Here is a 16,285-nt window from a genome sequence, read left to right on the forward strand (position 1 = left end):
CAGCCATTTATTTCCCCCCCCAAAAAAAAAAAAAATGTCCGAAACAGCACAGACGTCACGAATCATTGACAAGACATTCATAGACATAATGAATTATTGATATCATTTTCCAAAATCATCATGATTGCAAGTCACATACAAAATTCCACGTATACATTTTGATGCATAGTAATTTTACCCTGTTGACAAGAAATAAAACTGTAAAGTGAAGCAGTGTGACACATTCACACTGTTAGTCGTTTATACAAAAATGCAGATAGTGATCTACGAAGAGTCTGTCTCGTCATACATCCTATTTCAAACATTATTATTCCACTACATCTGTCATGTCTGTAATGCGAGAAAGTATAATTGAGGGCATTGAGTGACAATATCTGAATAGAAACGCAAGTGAAAAGTGAAGTGGATCAACAGTACACTTGACATGGGAAGAAACAATCATACTGTGGTAAGATCAGAAGGAAGTGCATATTAATGAGCAAAAAAAAAAAAATGTATCGGTATCGATACAAAAAGAAATAAAATCTACTCTTTTTTTTTTTCTTTTTCTTTTTTTACTCCTTGGTACCGACATAGTACATTTTTTTCCTTTAGAGGGAGTGGAATTTTGAACACAAGTTCTCCAACTCCTATACGCATTAAAAAATAAATCTATTATGTAATCAATTTTTCATATATTCGATATCCATATGTACACTACATTGTTCCACAAAGTCATGACTAAGCTTCCCTAGATATGAGTTCAGTGTTGCTATAGAGAGCAGTGATTGTTGAAGGATCAAAGGACGGACTACCACTACAGACGGCATGGCAGTTTGGGTTCAGTGACTAAACGACCTACATAATACTGGAATGCAGGACGCACATTTTTTTGGCTCAAAGCTAGATCTGTTATGATGGAAACTAATACTAGTAGTCAATTTTTAAAATGTTTCCCGTCATCCAAACGGTGGTAGTATAGTTATGAAAACTACGAGGAGTTTACTGGTAAGTAGTATGGGGGTAGCGTCAGCTTTGGATCGTGTAGGACTTTGAGATGAGGGCGTCCTTATGCTGGTACATTTGTGGCGCGTTGCTCGTTTATACTAGATTGTTCTGGACTCGCTTCCACTGGCTGTGAATCAGTCGGTTTGTAGAATACCAGGGCTCCGACGAAGAAGAGAATTGACAAGAGTCTTAACATCATGGTGAGTATCAAAGCAGTAAGACCAAACTGTTTGTTATCATACTGTAGGCATGCAGAACCGTCGCACGAATCCTGCCATAAGACACACACTCTGTCGATGAGGGCGCCAAACACCACAGGACCAGGGATGGTACCTGTCGCAACAATCAAAAGAGACTTAAGATAATAATTCAGTTTTACGGTATGTAGCCCTTAACAGGACGGTCAGAGATGGAAGAGAATTGATTGTACAGAAGAAGAAAATATCAAAGAAAAAAAGACACGCCCACGCACGTATGAACTGTGTGTGCGTTGCTGGAAGTGATAGAAACATAAAGTGGATTCGCAGATAATATTGATCTCCTCATCTATTACTCTTCTCACTGTATAATCTGAAATCGGATTGGAGATAAGATCAATTATTTTCTGGGGCGTGAAATACATCAAGTGCCAAGTTTCACGCAAAGTTGTGAAAAAGCATGTTATCAAAGGCAGTTAAACAACCCTACACACGAATAAATGCCCTTCCTGTCTAGACAGACAAACGACTCAAATTCCTCTCTAGCGTACATGAATGTCGTAACAATGGGCCTGGGTCAAATCAATGGATTTGCAACATTCTTGATGTTTTTATTGCTGTTGTTTTATTTGCCATCCATGGTCTGAATGATGACTCCGAGGTCATCACGACACATTTCTGAGATTGAGCATTCATTAGACCCTATACGTTGAACAGAGAGCAATACAGGGAATAATTGCAGTATCTTCTGCACTCGGCAATTCCACTCCGATATGTAAGTTGGAAGTTCACATAACGTACATATGCAAACATGAGATTTGACTGTCGAATAATCCTATGCTTCCACGAACGAGTTCGTCTTGAACGTCGTGAACGTTCCGTTTCCGTCATTAGCAGAGACTGACTGTAATATGAGTTTTATTTTAAATGGAGTTACATGAAAGGGCGTTTAGGGAAACGATAATTTGTTACAATGGCATGGTATACAGGCAAGTTATGTCAACATCTTCATCACTACTCTCCATGATAAGATATAAGAATAGTAATGTGCAAGGTGTATGATGTGGTCCATCTCATAGAAAAGGATCCTTACAACTGTGGTACACCGATTATCATGTCACTCACCAAACGCTCTGAAACACAGCGACTGGATTCCAAGGGCGAAAGAGCGTTGATCATGTGCTACACACCTAAAACAAAATTAGAAGAGTCATGTTTAATATTACAGGCTGCAGCTGCTTAAAGTACGATGGATTCCTTTATTGATATTACAGTTCCGTGATTCACATGGAATTTTTCAGTGTATTCCATTTAAAGATCGCATGCCCATTACGAATGGACATTTTCTATTTACATTACATACCAGGTATTGCCTTTTATTTACTAATAACAATATTCACGCTCTATGTCCTCATTATTTTGTGTGTGTGTGTGTGTGTGCGTGCGTGTATGTGTGTGTGTGTGTGTGTCGGTATCATCTTTCCATTAGGTGAGCCTAACGTTATCTATTTTCTTTTCATTCGACTTCAATTATGTCATGTCATCTTTTCCGTTCATTCTGCCTTCATACAATTTAGTTCGTCCATTACCACTCAAATCCTTATTAACGTGACTTTCGACCTCATCGTTATCCGTCAATGCAAAGTGCAAAAATAAACCTGCTACCCTCTATCGGCAGGGAGCTGTCATTTGCATCCTTTCAGACCATTAATTCAGTGTATGGAGAGTTCTGGGGGGGGGGGGGCATTTCATGAAGGAACTTGTCGGATAAAATATCTGACAAGTCAATTATATATCCGACAAGTTTTGAGAAATTTTTTAGTCTGATTGGCTGATTTCTCTGAACTTGTCGGATATAATTGACTTGTCGGACATTTTATCCGACAAGTTCCTTCATGAAATGCCCCCCTGTTCTATTCTCAAAGAGTAGTAATGCTGCGTTAATATGCTGCATAAAATATGGAGGGGGTGGGGGATACCCCATCCTACCTATAGTATGGCTCACAACGTTTCGGCAAACGGGGCTGTCGTGGCCACCAAGAACAATACACGTATTATAAAATAATATGTAAACATATTAATCATTTTTTAGTAATCGTGATGTTAGGACTGTTTAGGTCGGCATCGATACCTGATGGATGCCATCGTGGATGGGACGAGAGCTAGGAATGTTCCAACGAGCTGCACGAAGGTAAGAAAGAGGTAGAGTTTTTCTTTGGAGCAAGACTGATCGCATCGACCCAGCACCGCGGAGCTGCTCGAGTTTGATTCAAAATCAACACTGACACAACTACAGTTGGTGTACACCTTTTGGGGAAGAAAAGGAAAAACAAAGTGACAAGAAAATACATATTACTCGTGATGACTTGAAGCACATATTGATTCTTTATTGATTTTCAAAGTCAGCTAACGTGGAGAGACAATAACTTATATCAGGCGGAGAGGGTCGTGTTCTTACAATTTTTGCGTTTGTGCCTGCCATACCTTAAATGCGGAGCGAATGGATACGGACAGAAAGCCTCGACGTTAAATCGTGGTATTCTTAAGCAATCCGTTGAGAAAGCTCAGCTTGCATTATCCACTGTCCACTCCAGTCTTTTGAACTTTAAACAATTCTCCACCATACCGGAAGAATACCTAGCATGCTTGGTGTCAAAGCTCCTTTTCAGCGACCACGGGTAAGGTCTGCCAACAGGTTTATTGAAACTGTCATCACTATTCACAACCTGTTGTACAGAATCACTGGAACACTGGGATTCTGGTTTCGAGGGGGTTAATTCTTTGTATTGTACTTACATTATGGGCATTAAATCCGGACAAGAAAGGGTTTGGCCTCCACAGGCAAGTCTTTTTCACATCACCCAAAATAATCTAGATTTTGGATAAAGCGACTGGTAAGGAAAGACTATGCTACTCGGGATCATTCATGCAGAACACCAAAAAGTCAATAAAAGAGATGCAACCCCCGGATTGGGGGGGGGGGGTGGTCGGGCGGAATTCTCCCTGATGGCCGCCGCGAGTAGACGTGCAGCATTAGCCCCTCCCACAACCGCGGGCACAACCCATCACACATACACACACACCAGGACCACAATCAGCACCACCCGCGCCCAGCAACCCCACACGATCCCAAATTCCCTATCGCTCAGTTATAGTCTATGCACTACCCACACCCACGCCAACACCATGATCCCGAATAAACCCCAACAGCAAAACGCCCCATCGCGCGATATCTAATGTTACACTCACTCTATATTGTTCCCCAACAGTCATATTATTTTGCTAGAATCGACATCATTACATTCTTCTCCTAGGTATTAACCCGTTCCTCCATTTCAGAATTCAGTATGGAGCGGGTTAACAAGCCATCAGATCTTGAGTCTAAACCTTGATTTGCAGTCCTCCAACTTGGATGACTCAACTCTTGCATCCTTGAGGGTTTTGAGGTATTAAAAATGGCGGGCAAAATCTAAAATTCCTATACATTTCCTAATGAATGAAGATAAGTTGCGTTTTCATTCAGGATAATAATGTATGTATGAAATTATCCTTTTATCTCATGGAAACGGCGAATGCTTGCGAACGTAGCGAATTTAAGCAAAGAAATTTTGTGACGATAAAAAGTTCGTAAACAGTTGCAATCAAATTCGTAAAGTTTATTTTTATTTTTATTCTTGTTTTACTTTTCTCTTCTACTGTGGAGTAGATTGCGAACTTTGATTACAACTGTTTACGAACCCTGACGATAACCATTATTTCTATTTTTGTTCTTGTTTTACTTTTCTCTTCTACTGTGGAGTAGATTGCGAATTTTGATTACAACTGTTTACGAACCCTGACGATAACCATTATTCTCAGAAGTCTCGACTTCTGAGAATCAAGATAAACAAACTTCAACTCTGATCACCTACCTTGCCTGTACCTTCTGTGCCCTCGTAATTCAGACAGCCGGCATAGCACGCCGAGTAGTAGAGGACATTGTCAGTCCCACACACAGGATCATATGTACTGCTACAACCACAGCCGGCATTGCACACTGCCGACAAGTTGCCGATGCTACTTGGCGCTTCTCGTGATGACCTATGAAAACGTCACGAACGGATACGTTGTGGTGAAAAACCTCCCTTTGATATGTGCAATCTTTTATCACTAGTTACAAGTCTTATCTGTCTTATCATGGGTTTGTTTCACGATGGATCTACATGTAAGTCGATGTCACTAGTTCTCCTGTTCAATCTTATCAGCCTTTCAGAATCCACTTCATATTTTTTGCAAAATTCACTGAAAATTGTCTCGTCCCACATTTTATTGTGCATATTAATGACTGCGTGGAAAAGTTCCACACATTTTATTTTTTACTCCGAAGTTAGAACACAATAGAACACTCACACAGCATACCATAGTTTTAAGTCGATCGTTTGAGATCGACTTAGATTCTTAACATCATACTTTTTATGTAAGTTCTTTTGTCCTTGTCTACGTGATAAATTTACACAATTGAAAGATTTTTCTTCTCTTTCCAAGTGAAGAAACGGGTCACGAGTAGGAATGATATAAGGAGAAAAAATCGATTGCATGCAATGTAGATAAAGAAAGAGGTCGGCGGAAATCAAACAAAGTAAATATAAAAATGCGAAAGGTCTGCGTGCGTGCTCTAGCCCAAGTGACACACACAATAACATACTCAGTAACAAAATATAAGACGCAATGAACTACTCGCATACTATTGAAAAAGGGGGTTCATATTACGACAAACTGACACATACGCATTTCCGTAGTCCACTGTGACTCCAGCGAAGGGCACGTTTGGGCATTGTATGATGAAGGCAGTTAGCATGAAGAAGGAGAAAACAAGACAACCAAAGCAGAAGCGTATCATGCCCCGGAAGTGAAAGTTAAAGAAAGTCACCAGCAGTCCACCGCACAACGCGCCCAGCAGACTGGCAGGGATGACGAGGAATCCTAGTGCAGACAAGGCACAAGGAAAACAAACGGTATGGTTAAGGTTAATGCTTGCTTGATTTTTTTTTTTTTTTTTTACTATCAGAAATATCAAAAGAACACTCGAACAGACAAAATGAATGATATGAGAGTCTCGAAAGTATTTTTTTTCTTTATTTTTTTTTTTCATTCGGATAATGTTAGGTTTAGGAATTACTTCCTGGTTATAAATCAATGCATGCAATGTCAACCTACATATGACACACAAAGCACAAGGACAAAACAGAAAATTGAAAATTGAAAACAGGGGAACAGGACAAAAAGGAAATAAGAAAAGAAAATCCTGTATCCTGTGTCAGCAGAGTTTGGAAAAAAGGATTCAGGACATGCGGAGACATGAAATGTTACAGGAAGTCAATTGTAATCATTATCAAATGGGGAAAAATCCTTAGGATTACCCTTTGTTTCAAACAAAAACGAAACACGAATGCAGAACACGCAACAAAAAGGCACATACACCCTGAAAATGACAGTATAATCATCACCTAAAAATATTAACAGATGAAATCTAAAACAAAATTGACTTACGACCTGCACGTGGCCACAAGCTTTGTTGTTTGATAACGTAACGGTTGCTACAAAATAGTATGAGCTATCATTCAATAACATCGGTAACATCAAAAGCGCCAAATGATTAGGTCGTCAAAGAGCTTTATATACTCCTTTCACAAAATATGTCCTCCAGTTTATTACCCGTATATCTTCTTCTGACCACATTACTCCAGTTCTCCAATCCCTTCACTGGCTCCCCATTTATCAACGTATCACCTTTAAGATCCTCCTCATTGTTTACAAGATATGCAATAATCTTGCCCCATCTTATCTTAAAGACTTAATTTCCTTCCGCTCCTCCACTTCAACCCGTTCTCTCCGTTCTTCCTCCACTCTCCAGTTATCACGTGGTCCCCGCACCTGTACCCGTTATGGTGATAGGGCCTTTTCTGTTATTTCCTCACTACTTTGGAATAAACTCCCTCTTTATATTCGTAATGCTGAAAATTTTGATAGGTTCAAGTCATTGTTGAAAACTTATCTGTTTACACAACCTTTATTCTGTTGTTGTTGTGGCTGTCGTTGTATCATAATATGTACATAATGCTGTATTTTATTTTTATACGTGCTTAGAAACATCAGTATTAAGCGCTATATAAATGTTATTCATTATCATTCTTGAAGAGAAGAATAAGATTCGCATATAAAAATTTGTTTCACAAACTCTGAAAATAATCCTCACTTTTACCTTACGATGGCCTATAAAAATAATAAGCCAGGAATGAAGGAAAATCGTCATTATAACTGCACACACCACTCCAGTCATGCCTGCCAGAAATAAAAATGAATAAATAAGTGGCGTATTAACCACACTCCGGAAATAATGATTATTATGGATTTGCGTTCACAAATTCCAAATCTGGTCGTGCTGCTGGTAATTTTAGTGTCGAAAAAGTGCGGATTGCAACCAGTCAGGCTCCGATTTAACTTCTCAAAAATGAGAATATCATCCTCATTATTACGTTTATGAACATGATGAAAGGGGTTTTGGTTAAACCTTCGCTTTCATGTTATTTCATGATCATTTGATATCACTCAGCTTTAGTCTCCTCACCTGTTCTCAAAGCTGCTGTACTGGCTGGTATATTGAATTGCGTCTCCATGAATTTTGGTCCGAAAGTAGCCAGGGATGAAATGATGAACCACTCGGTAACAGCGGCTCCGTTCACACACATGAAGGGAAGGTTGCGGAGCAGGTTTAGCGCTGCCTTCGGAAAGTCTCTCAGGGTGTTGCCAAAACCAGCTCGGGCGGCGAACTCGCTACCTTTTTGCGCTTGTGAAATCCTTTTCTTTGCTAGCTCTTTTGCCTCTGTACGTAAAGCACGAAAGGATTGAGGCATAGATCAGAAAGAGATAGAGACGAAACAAACAAAATGTAAGTACATCAGTGGTCTACACGATGTCCTTAGATTTCGAACGGTATATGTCGAAGTCTACGTTTCTACCCTTAAAAATGTCCGAAATTAATGTCATTTTTTAAGCGTTTCAATTCTTTAATCTTTCAAAGCTTTATTACGGTTTGTAATGCATTCTTTATGAAATACATATTAGAATCTATGAACAGGATAAACGATGCTACACTGAAATGTGAACAACAAGGAGGTCATTATTATCACAGCGGGACCACATCGGGTAGCACGCTCGGCTAACGATGACCTTTCTACTACAAGGCCGCACACTACGATTCATCGTGTTCTAGAAGACGTTGAATTTATTTGGTTATTATTTACATTTACAAAACATGACTAGTCGTCACGACACTCATATTGGCATTTCCGCTTCCTTGCCTGGCATAGCGCGGGGAAACATAAGGAAAGGAAGAGCGAGGCTGAGGGCAAGACTTCCGGTCAAGATGAATCCAAGCCACCACGCTCCGACCCAGAGGGGACTGTCTGAAGTGATGGTCAAACTGTACAGGACCGAAAAGGGAAAAAATAGAAAATATATTTAAAAAAAAAAAACACTTCCTGACCCATCGTTGTCGCTAACGAGTGTACGACCTTAGTGAGCCGACTTCAGAGCACAAAACAATGTGTGCCCGACTCTGGAAATGTAGATGCAAATTATCGGCGCAAGTTGTTATTTTGTTTTGGTTGTCACACGTTTGACATAATTTGTGTTCCGTGGGGGTTAGTTGAGGTCCTAAGCGGTACACTGGGGCCATACCAAAAATTTGAAACATATCAACAATGTCAAGAGTGTGACTGATCATTATGCTACTTACAGGATGATGAGCATTCGTTCCTTATTTGTATCATATACATCAGGATTCCGTAAAGGAATTCGAGTAAACTTTGAGTGAATCTAGATTTTACTTTCTGGCGGAAAACAAAATAATGTATGGACGCTAAGGCATACATTCACTCTATACGCTATAACGTAACATTACCATAAGGGCTAATGATTATTATCATGGTATACTATTAACTAAGACAATACGAATCACTCTTGCTACAAGCCAAAGACATGCTATAGACTCTTTTCACATTATTAGTACAGACACAATAACAGGATAATCCCTTGCGCGGTAAGGTGCAGCCTATTAATCATACTTACATGCAATGCAATGGCAAGCCTACCTAATTACATGATTTTCATTACACAAACTGTATCGCTGTCAAAATGAAAGAAATAATACTTTTAATCACACACATGATACTTCATTAATCGAAAACTGTAATTGTAACATCGTAATTATGTTTTCAGCTCCTGAAACAACTTAATTACGTCTATAATGAAGCACATAATAAAGTTCTTTTCTTCACCTGGCCGGATCGACGGACACATCAGTATACAAGTTCAAGAAGACTCCTCCAACCAGGTAACCAAGAGCTGGTCCTAATGTCGACATTCCTTGAAATAAACCTGCCAAAGAAAAGGGCAAATTTCAAATGTTTTCACGAAAGGCATATTATCAGTGACCATGCATTATGTCGACTGTCATTTTCCACAAGACATTCTCGTCAAAGTATAAAACTGGTTCGTGGAGGTTTGCAATATAAAGATAATGAAGGCTGACTGAAAAGTTTGACACTGATTGAAATAGCATTTAATGAAGGAATACGGATTATTGTTCATTTTCGTTTCAACATAGAATTATCGCCTCTCCTTCGGTATTTCTACCTTGTTTGCAGTATTCTTCTAAATTGATTCAATAATAGGGAGAGCCATTAATTAATTATACATGCTTAAACCCTCTAACCAGACAACAACGACAGAATACATGCATGACTTTAATTGAATGAATTATTATTTTGGTTACTTTTATACCGATCCAAAGGCAACCTCATGAGTCGAAAAATTGACAAAGTCAAAGAAGAAAATCTAGCCCGCATTGGATGCAGACATGTGTTGATTTATTATGTACGCCGAAATTCACGTATTTCGAAGTATTATCACTCAACCCTTTTGATTTGACTCAGACGAGGTTGATTGTATGTTCCTATTGCTTTATATTCCCAAAACGAAGGAGGTTTACTTGAAGATATCGACTTCGAATAATAGACACGATGCATTCAGTATTCTTAAACGAGCTCAGGAATCTAAAGGACAGTTCCAATCTATACCATCTTCATTCTCCGTAGAACATTCATCAAGTTGCTTTCTTTCAGGATTAATTCTCACCGACATAAAATGCTGATCTCTTGGTCTCTACGTTCTCGTCAATATAGGTCACTCCCAGTGTGTAGATCCCAGAGGCACTAAACCCATGGAGGAGTTGGGCCAGAATGAAGACACCTATATAGCGACTCAGCCCGCCGGAACTCCCCGTACAGTCCTCAGAGCTAGAGCTTTGGTTGACTGACATATGACACGTATCCAAGTCTTGGGTCTGAATGATGAAAACATGGCAAAACATACGTAATCATTTGACTTTCTTTTAAAATATCCTCCGTAAATCAAGAAGCAAAATTAATACAATTTCAGTTTGAGTACTTTTAGACATAGTAGTTTGGCAAATACGAGTATACACGCTTATAAAATATCACAAAGGCCTGATTTTTCACCACGTTCATTGTTCCTGAATAGTGGTACGAATCGTATAACAAGAGCAATCCCCCCCCCCACCCCCTCCAAAAAAAAAAAACAAACAAACAAACAAACATATATATATATATATATATATATATATATATATAATTTAATTTATATATAAAATGAAATTAAATAAATAAATAAATAAATAAACATAATAATAATAATGATAATAATAATCTTTTTCACAAAGAAATTTTATTCATAAAAAGATTCAGGTACAAAATAAATGTCACATCCAATACATAAAGACAAATGATCCAAATTTGACAGGCAACTGCGAAACAACTGAATAATGTAAATGCGATTCAAATTAACATTAGATACAAAACCTTCAGTTTTCTCCGACATAATATTCATCTACTTTCTTCGCTTGCTTTGAAAATTGACAAAATTGGCTAAAATGTAACGATTTCTTTTTACTTTTTTTACAGAAAATATGGTAGATCCAGTAATAGCCTTATCAAAACAGGACTACTCTAGACTCACCTCATACCGGTAGGCCCCTGTTGTGAAATGAGGTAGAGAGAAGAGGAACGAACTGCAAGCGAAGCCCAGGGCACCAATTCCCAGCCATCGAGGCTTGTGTGCTCGCTCCCCGAGATACGTGACAAACACGACGACGATGAGGACACCGAAGTCGTAGGCGCTAGAGATGAATCCGCTCTGCACACTGGGGAGGTTGAAGCGACGTTCGAGTGTCGTGGTGACCACGTAGACAATACCATTGACCGTCATGCCTTGCGTAAAGCCGAAGCAGCAAAGACAGACGAGGAAGCCAATGGGGCTGTTACAGAACTGAGACATGGATAAAAGACCCTTGAGCTCATTCCGATCACACCACATGACACAGTACGTAAACACCTATTAGCTGTATTAAACCAGACAAAATGGTATTGTAACAAGCACTTGTCAAGCATGACTAAAAGGTTAAATACATGAAAGCTCGTATCCTGCCTGACTCAACATCGGGCTTAAAATTCAAGAAACCACAACTTGACTCAGTCTGCTTGATAACAATGTTTTCCAAATATCTAATGAGGACATAATTGTTACAAATAAGGATCCATAAAGAGAAAATCAGTCGGCAAAGGTGGACCAATCTGATGGATTATACTTATACTTGAACAAGACGATGTAAACATGCGGAATTTTTAGTTGACTCAAACTCAAAAAAAAAAAAAAGACGAGAAGGTTCTGCCGTTATCTCAATGATAACCCATTATCTATGAGGAAACCCACATTTCTTTTCATTGTTTTCCTTAGGTAAAAAGTTGAAGCCATACTTCACAACTTACTTGGAGAAATCGTGGATGCCATGATCCGAATCCGCAGGCAGTTTCTTCTTCATCATTGCCAACGTCCCTGAGGTCTCCAGCAACTCTGGTGTCTCCATCACGTACACCCCTCCCGCCTCCTCCCGGGTCTGCCCCATTGCCTGTCCTGCTCGGGTCCTCAGCGTGGGCTGCCCTGCCATCACCGACCACTACCTCCCCGTTCCCTGCTTCACGCTGAGAAGAAGGTTTCCCCGGGAGGTCCTTTTCTTCCGTCAACAAGACTTTCTGTTCGCTGGGCGAAAGGTCGAGGACGGCTGGGCTGTCTGCCTCCATACGCTGATCGTTTGTCGTATCGGCTATCAGTTCGAACTCCATCTGGAACGTGATGACTATAATATTAACCTCAGTGACTTACTAATAGCATTTCCCTCTGATAAGCTGCAAAAAAAAATATATATATTTATTCAGACAAATCCGGTAAGAAATCGACAACACTGCATTAACCATTCATGTCACTTTGTCAAAATGTGTCTGACGGAGGTCTGAAATGACATTGAACAGTCTCACTGTACTCAGTCTTGTTTTGACATTTGCTATTTTCTTCATTCCGAATTTACTGCAAACCTTTGAGGAACTCTCAGTCACTTTCTTCTGCCACTTCTTTTTCTCTGCCTCAGTACATCCTCCATTTCTCCCATAATATGATGACGCACAGATACTATAAATAGAAACTTTTCTTATTGCATTACATACTAACACATACGCACACATCATCAGACACCATCACACGCACCCAGTTTTTATCATTGACATTCATTTCTGTCAGGCTACAACATTTCTCGCCATCTGATAGCGAAGTAGCCCACTCGGCAATGAAGTTGTCACGTGAGAATTGAAAGGGTAATGACATTCTCAGCGTCCGTCGCTCAATTACTCATCAGGAAGGAGCGTTTGTTACCATGGTAACTAGCACACACAGCTCAGGAAGTTACACAGCGATGAGAGAATATCGATCGTTTACAGCAAAAATAAAAAAATTTTACAGTTTACAGCAATAATAAAGTTTACAGCAATAATAAAAAAAAAAAATAAACTATAAGTGGAACATAGCCATGACAATAATCCAGGAAATAACCTCGGGCCAAGTTGACGTATATTCTTGAATGTTTTTGAGGGTCTTTCATATTCAATAAAATGCACACAATCTACTGAATTTATATTCACTATTTCACTAAAGCAAGATATATTGATATCGTAAGGTTTAGCCTACACTATGACAAATTAGAACCACGCTTAACTATACACAGCCCTGTCGCTTTACACAAATTCGCACGGCGTCTGCAGGCTAGACCAAGCTAAGCATATCCTTCTTCTTTTTTTTAATCCAAGACACCTTTCTTCATGAAAATCATGACTCTGTTCGACTACAATTAGTTATTGGAATAAACTTGAAAGACGAAAGAGAGAAGAAATAAAGGTCAGTCAAAATGGACAAGATCTGAGAGTTTTAATCAAAGTAATTCACAATTTAATGTGTCATATGATTACCTTCCACGTCTTCCAAAAATTTGTCAAAGTTTTCTCTGTCACATACTGAGGGAATGCTCCTATTATATCTTTGTGAAGGAAAGTCACTTATCCTAGCTGCATGTCTGGGGTAATGAGTATAATTCTCCAAGTCTCTTTGTTTTGGGGCTTTTTTTTTTTTGCTTTTGTTTTACTTCTCATGATAAGACTAAGAGATCAAAGACATCCCTAACACCTTACGTGTACGTAACAGATGCCGATATCACACTTTACATCCGATTATTATAAAACATATCTCGCAGTATTATGACTGCGTACAATTACTACAAAACAGAGAAGTGGCCTGACGAGGTGAGCATGTGATTTTATATCTATATACTCTATTTGAGATCATCAGTAAACAGCGGGCAAGGTTACTGACTCCGAAAAAACAAGAAGCATCTGGTTATTTGTCAGATTGCCCTCCAAAGCCTCCTTATCATTCATGTTTGTTATGTCAGGTTTGTTTGTTTTTTTAATATATCTTCCTTTTGGGAAATTTCTCACTCATATTTGCTCGTAAAGTCGGTAGATTTTTATAACATTAACCATTTCTGTATCTTGTTTATCAAAAAGAAAACTTCAAATAGAAAAGAAAACGTGACTTCGACCATCATTGCGACGTTACATACTCTAGGCCAATCTATAAGGAGTGATTGGTGAGTATATTATTCAGTGGCTCATGCTAGAAATTAATTGACTAAACAAACACCAGTTCGGTGACATCTTACCACATTCGATTCATTATCGCTTTTCATATGAAACTAAAAACAAGATTTATTCTTAGAAAATACAAAGAGGAAAAAGCAACAATTTCACGTGCTTTTCCCATTTCAACGCTTGTTTATCAAAACTGCTAAATCCGTCAACGACTCAATTCTCCAGATGAATTATCATTTTGAAGTAGGTAAGATTATGAGAACAGGCCATCTCCTGTAAGTCTCTTGGAAGCGCTTCCGGTATGTTGCTTTTTTTTTTTAAATCCCATCCGGGAGTGTGACTTTGTCTGTTAGTGTAGTTGCTGTGAAGTTCCTTGATTCCTAGATTCAGTGCAATGGAATTTGTACAGAAAGTGAGTGTTTCGTCACAGGTAATTCTAACAATAAGGTGTCACCGTGTCAAGTACACCTGCAGTACATTTCTTCCGTACACGGCAAATTGATTCTCGTGACTAGGAACTCGCATTGCGACACTAATGACTCTTCGGAAATGCCTCCCATCATCCTATGAAACAACTTTGGCATGTCCCATAGATATTGGGTTATACACAAAGTGCAGGTGAATCAACTTGTACATATCAACGACCTACTGAGGCACAGTGCCTGAGAGCGAGAAAAATAAATAAATGTACAATATCAAAGGCAGAAATCATATGTTCGGTTCCAAAATGCTACGTGAACGCACTGGCCATGCTAAATCAAATTACAGCATAACATAGGTTTTATTTTTTACAATTGTCTTAATTAAGGCGAAGATAAAACATATTAAATATATTGTTAAACAGACGGGCATCCCTCCTGTGTGTAGGCCTACTATAGAGTACTTGAATGACTGTGTACTCCATAATATATTTGACTACTCTGTGTTTAACTTGAACGACTACTAGTATTACACACAGGAAGTGTTCAAGGGTTGTGATCATTTGCAACCCTGTTATCTAAAAAGCTTAAATAGTGAGAAGCCTGGGAATGGAATTTGGGATCTGTCGTCTGGTTATTTTTCTCTATTACTTTTTTTGTAAAATTGGATGGTTGATTGGTCTTTTATTCATCCTTTCCTATATACAGTGTACATGGGCTTTGATTTTGTTCGAGGTCATTTCAATGGTATTATGGGCAAAAGCATGACAAGGACACGTGGTCTATTGAATAGAGTCAGACTGCTCTCATACTGCTATAAATCCCGCCTACCACGAAATACGAATTTGTGGTGGTAATAGACTAAGAGGGTGTGGCAGGAGCATTTGGGGTGCAGCCCAGGCCATCCCTCCGTTTGGCCAGGAAGGTTCCTACGTCCCTGGTTTGGCATGCAATACAGATACGAATATGATATTAGATAGTTGAAACGAGGAGATACGATGCAAGCCTATACCACTACTAGCACCTCCTTTGTGGGTCGGAGTAGGTAGACCAACGCGAACCACAGCTCCATCACTGTAACTTGTACACTCTGTACTTTGAAGACTTTGGCTAAGATGGGTTAAATACTCCCTTCCAGTAAAAGTAACTGACGAGTTGGTTGCATGCATGTTGTATGTACACAATGCATGCACGTAGTCAAAACACAGTTTGGAAAATCTGGGATGTATTGCATCACACGCTATCGTGCGTCTCTGATATATGTGTAAAATTCAGATATGAAAACACGGTGTGATAAACTGACTGTTGAACGCTTCAAATAGAAAACTGGACCAACAGATTCCATACAGTAATGCTGCGACCAGACCATTTCGGAAACAGTAGTAACAGTATGATGACGCATGGCACTTGTTCATCGTAGGGCCTATAGGACAACTGAGTAGACAGTGACAGTATGACTTTCTCATCCCAAAAATTACTACTTGTCGAGTTACTCTTGGCCTAAAATTCAAATTCCATGCCCGATGCAAACTGAAACGAACATAACATGACAAGAGTATGTAATAGTTAGTTTCCTATAAACCCGGATAGA

General features: G+C 39.2%; 1 protein-coding gene across 1 annotated transcript; it reads right to left on the minus strand.

Annotated features, from left to right (window-relative positions):
- Positions 1-12,480, minus strand: LOC140239578 (solute carrier organic anion transporter family member 4A1-like). Its single transcript, XM_072319409.1, has 11 exons — positions 12,071-12,480; positions 11,262-11,570; positions 10,362-10,569; positions 9,503-9,602; positions 8,525-8,646; positions 7,792-8,046; positions 5,951-6,146; positions 5,096-5,264; positions 3,316-3,491; positions 2,310-2,374; positions 1-1,320 (listed from the first exon to the last, which is right to left on the minus strand). The coding sequence occupies exons 1-11, from the start codon at positions 12,422-12,424 to the stop codon at positions 1,049-1,051; spliced, it is 2,226 nt and encodes a 741-aa protein (XP_072175510.1). The 5' UTR covers positions 12,425-12,480; the 3' UTR covers positions 1-1,048.
- Between the last annotated feature and the right edge of the window lie 3,805 nt (positions 12,481-16,285).

The sequence above is a fragment of the Diadema setosum genome, chromosome 16 (assembly GCF_964275005.1).
Source record: "Diadema setosum chromosome 16, eeDiaSeto1, whole genome shotgun sequence".
In the NCBI taxonomy this organism is placed as follows: domain Eukaryota; kingdom Metazoa; phylum Echinodermata; class Echinoidea; order Diadematoida; family Diadematidae; genus Diadema; species Diadema setosum.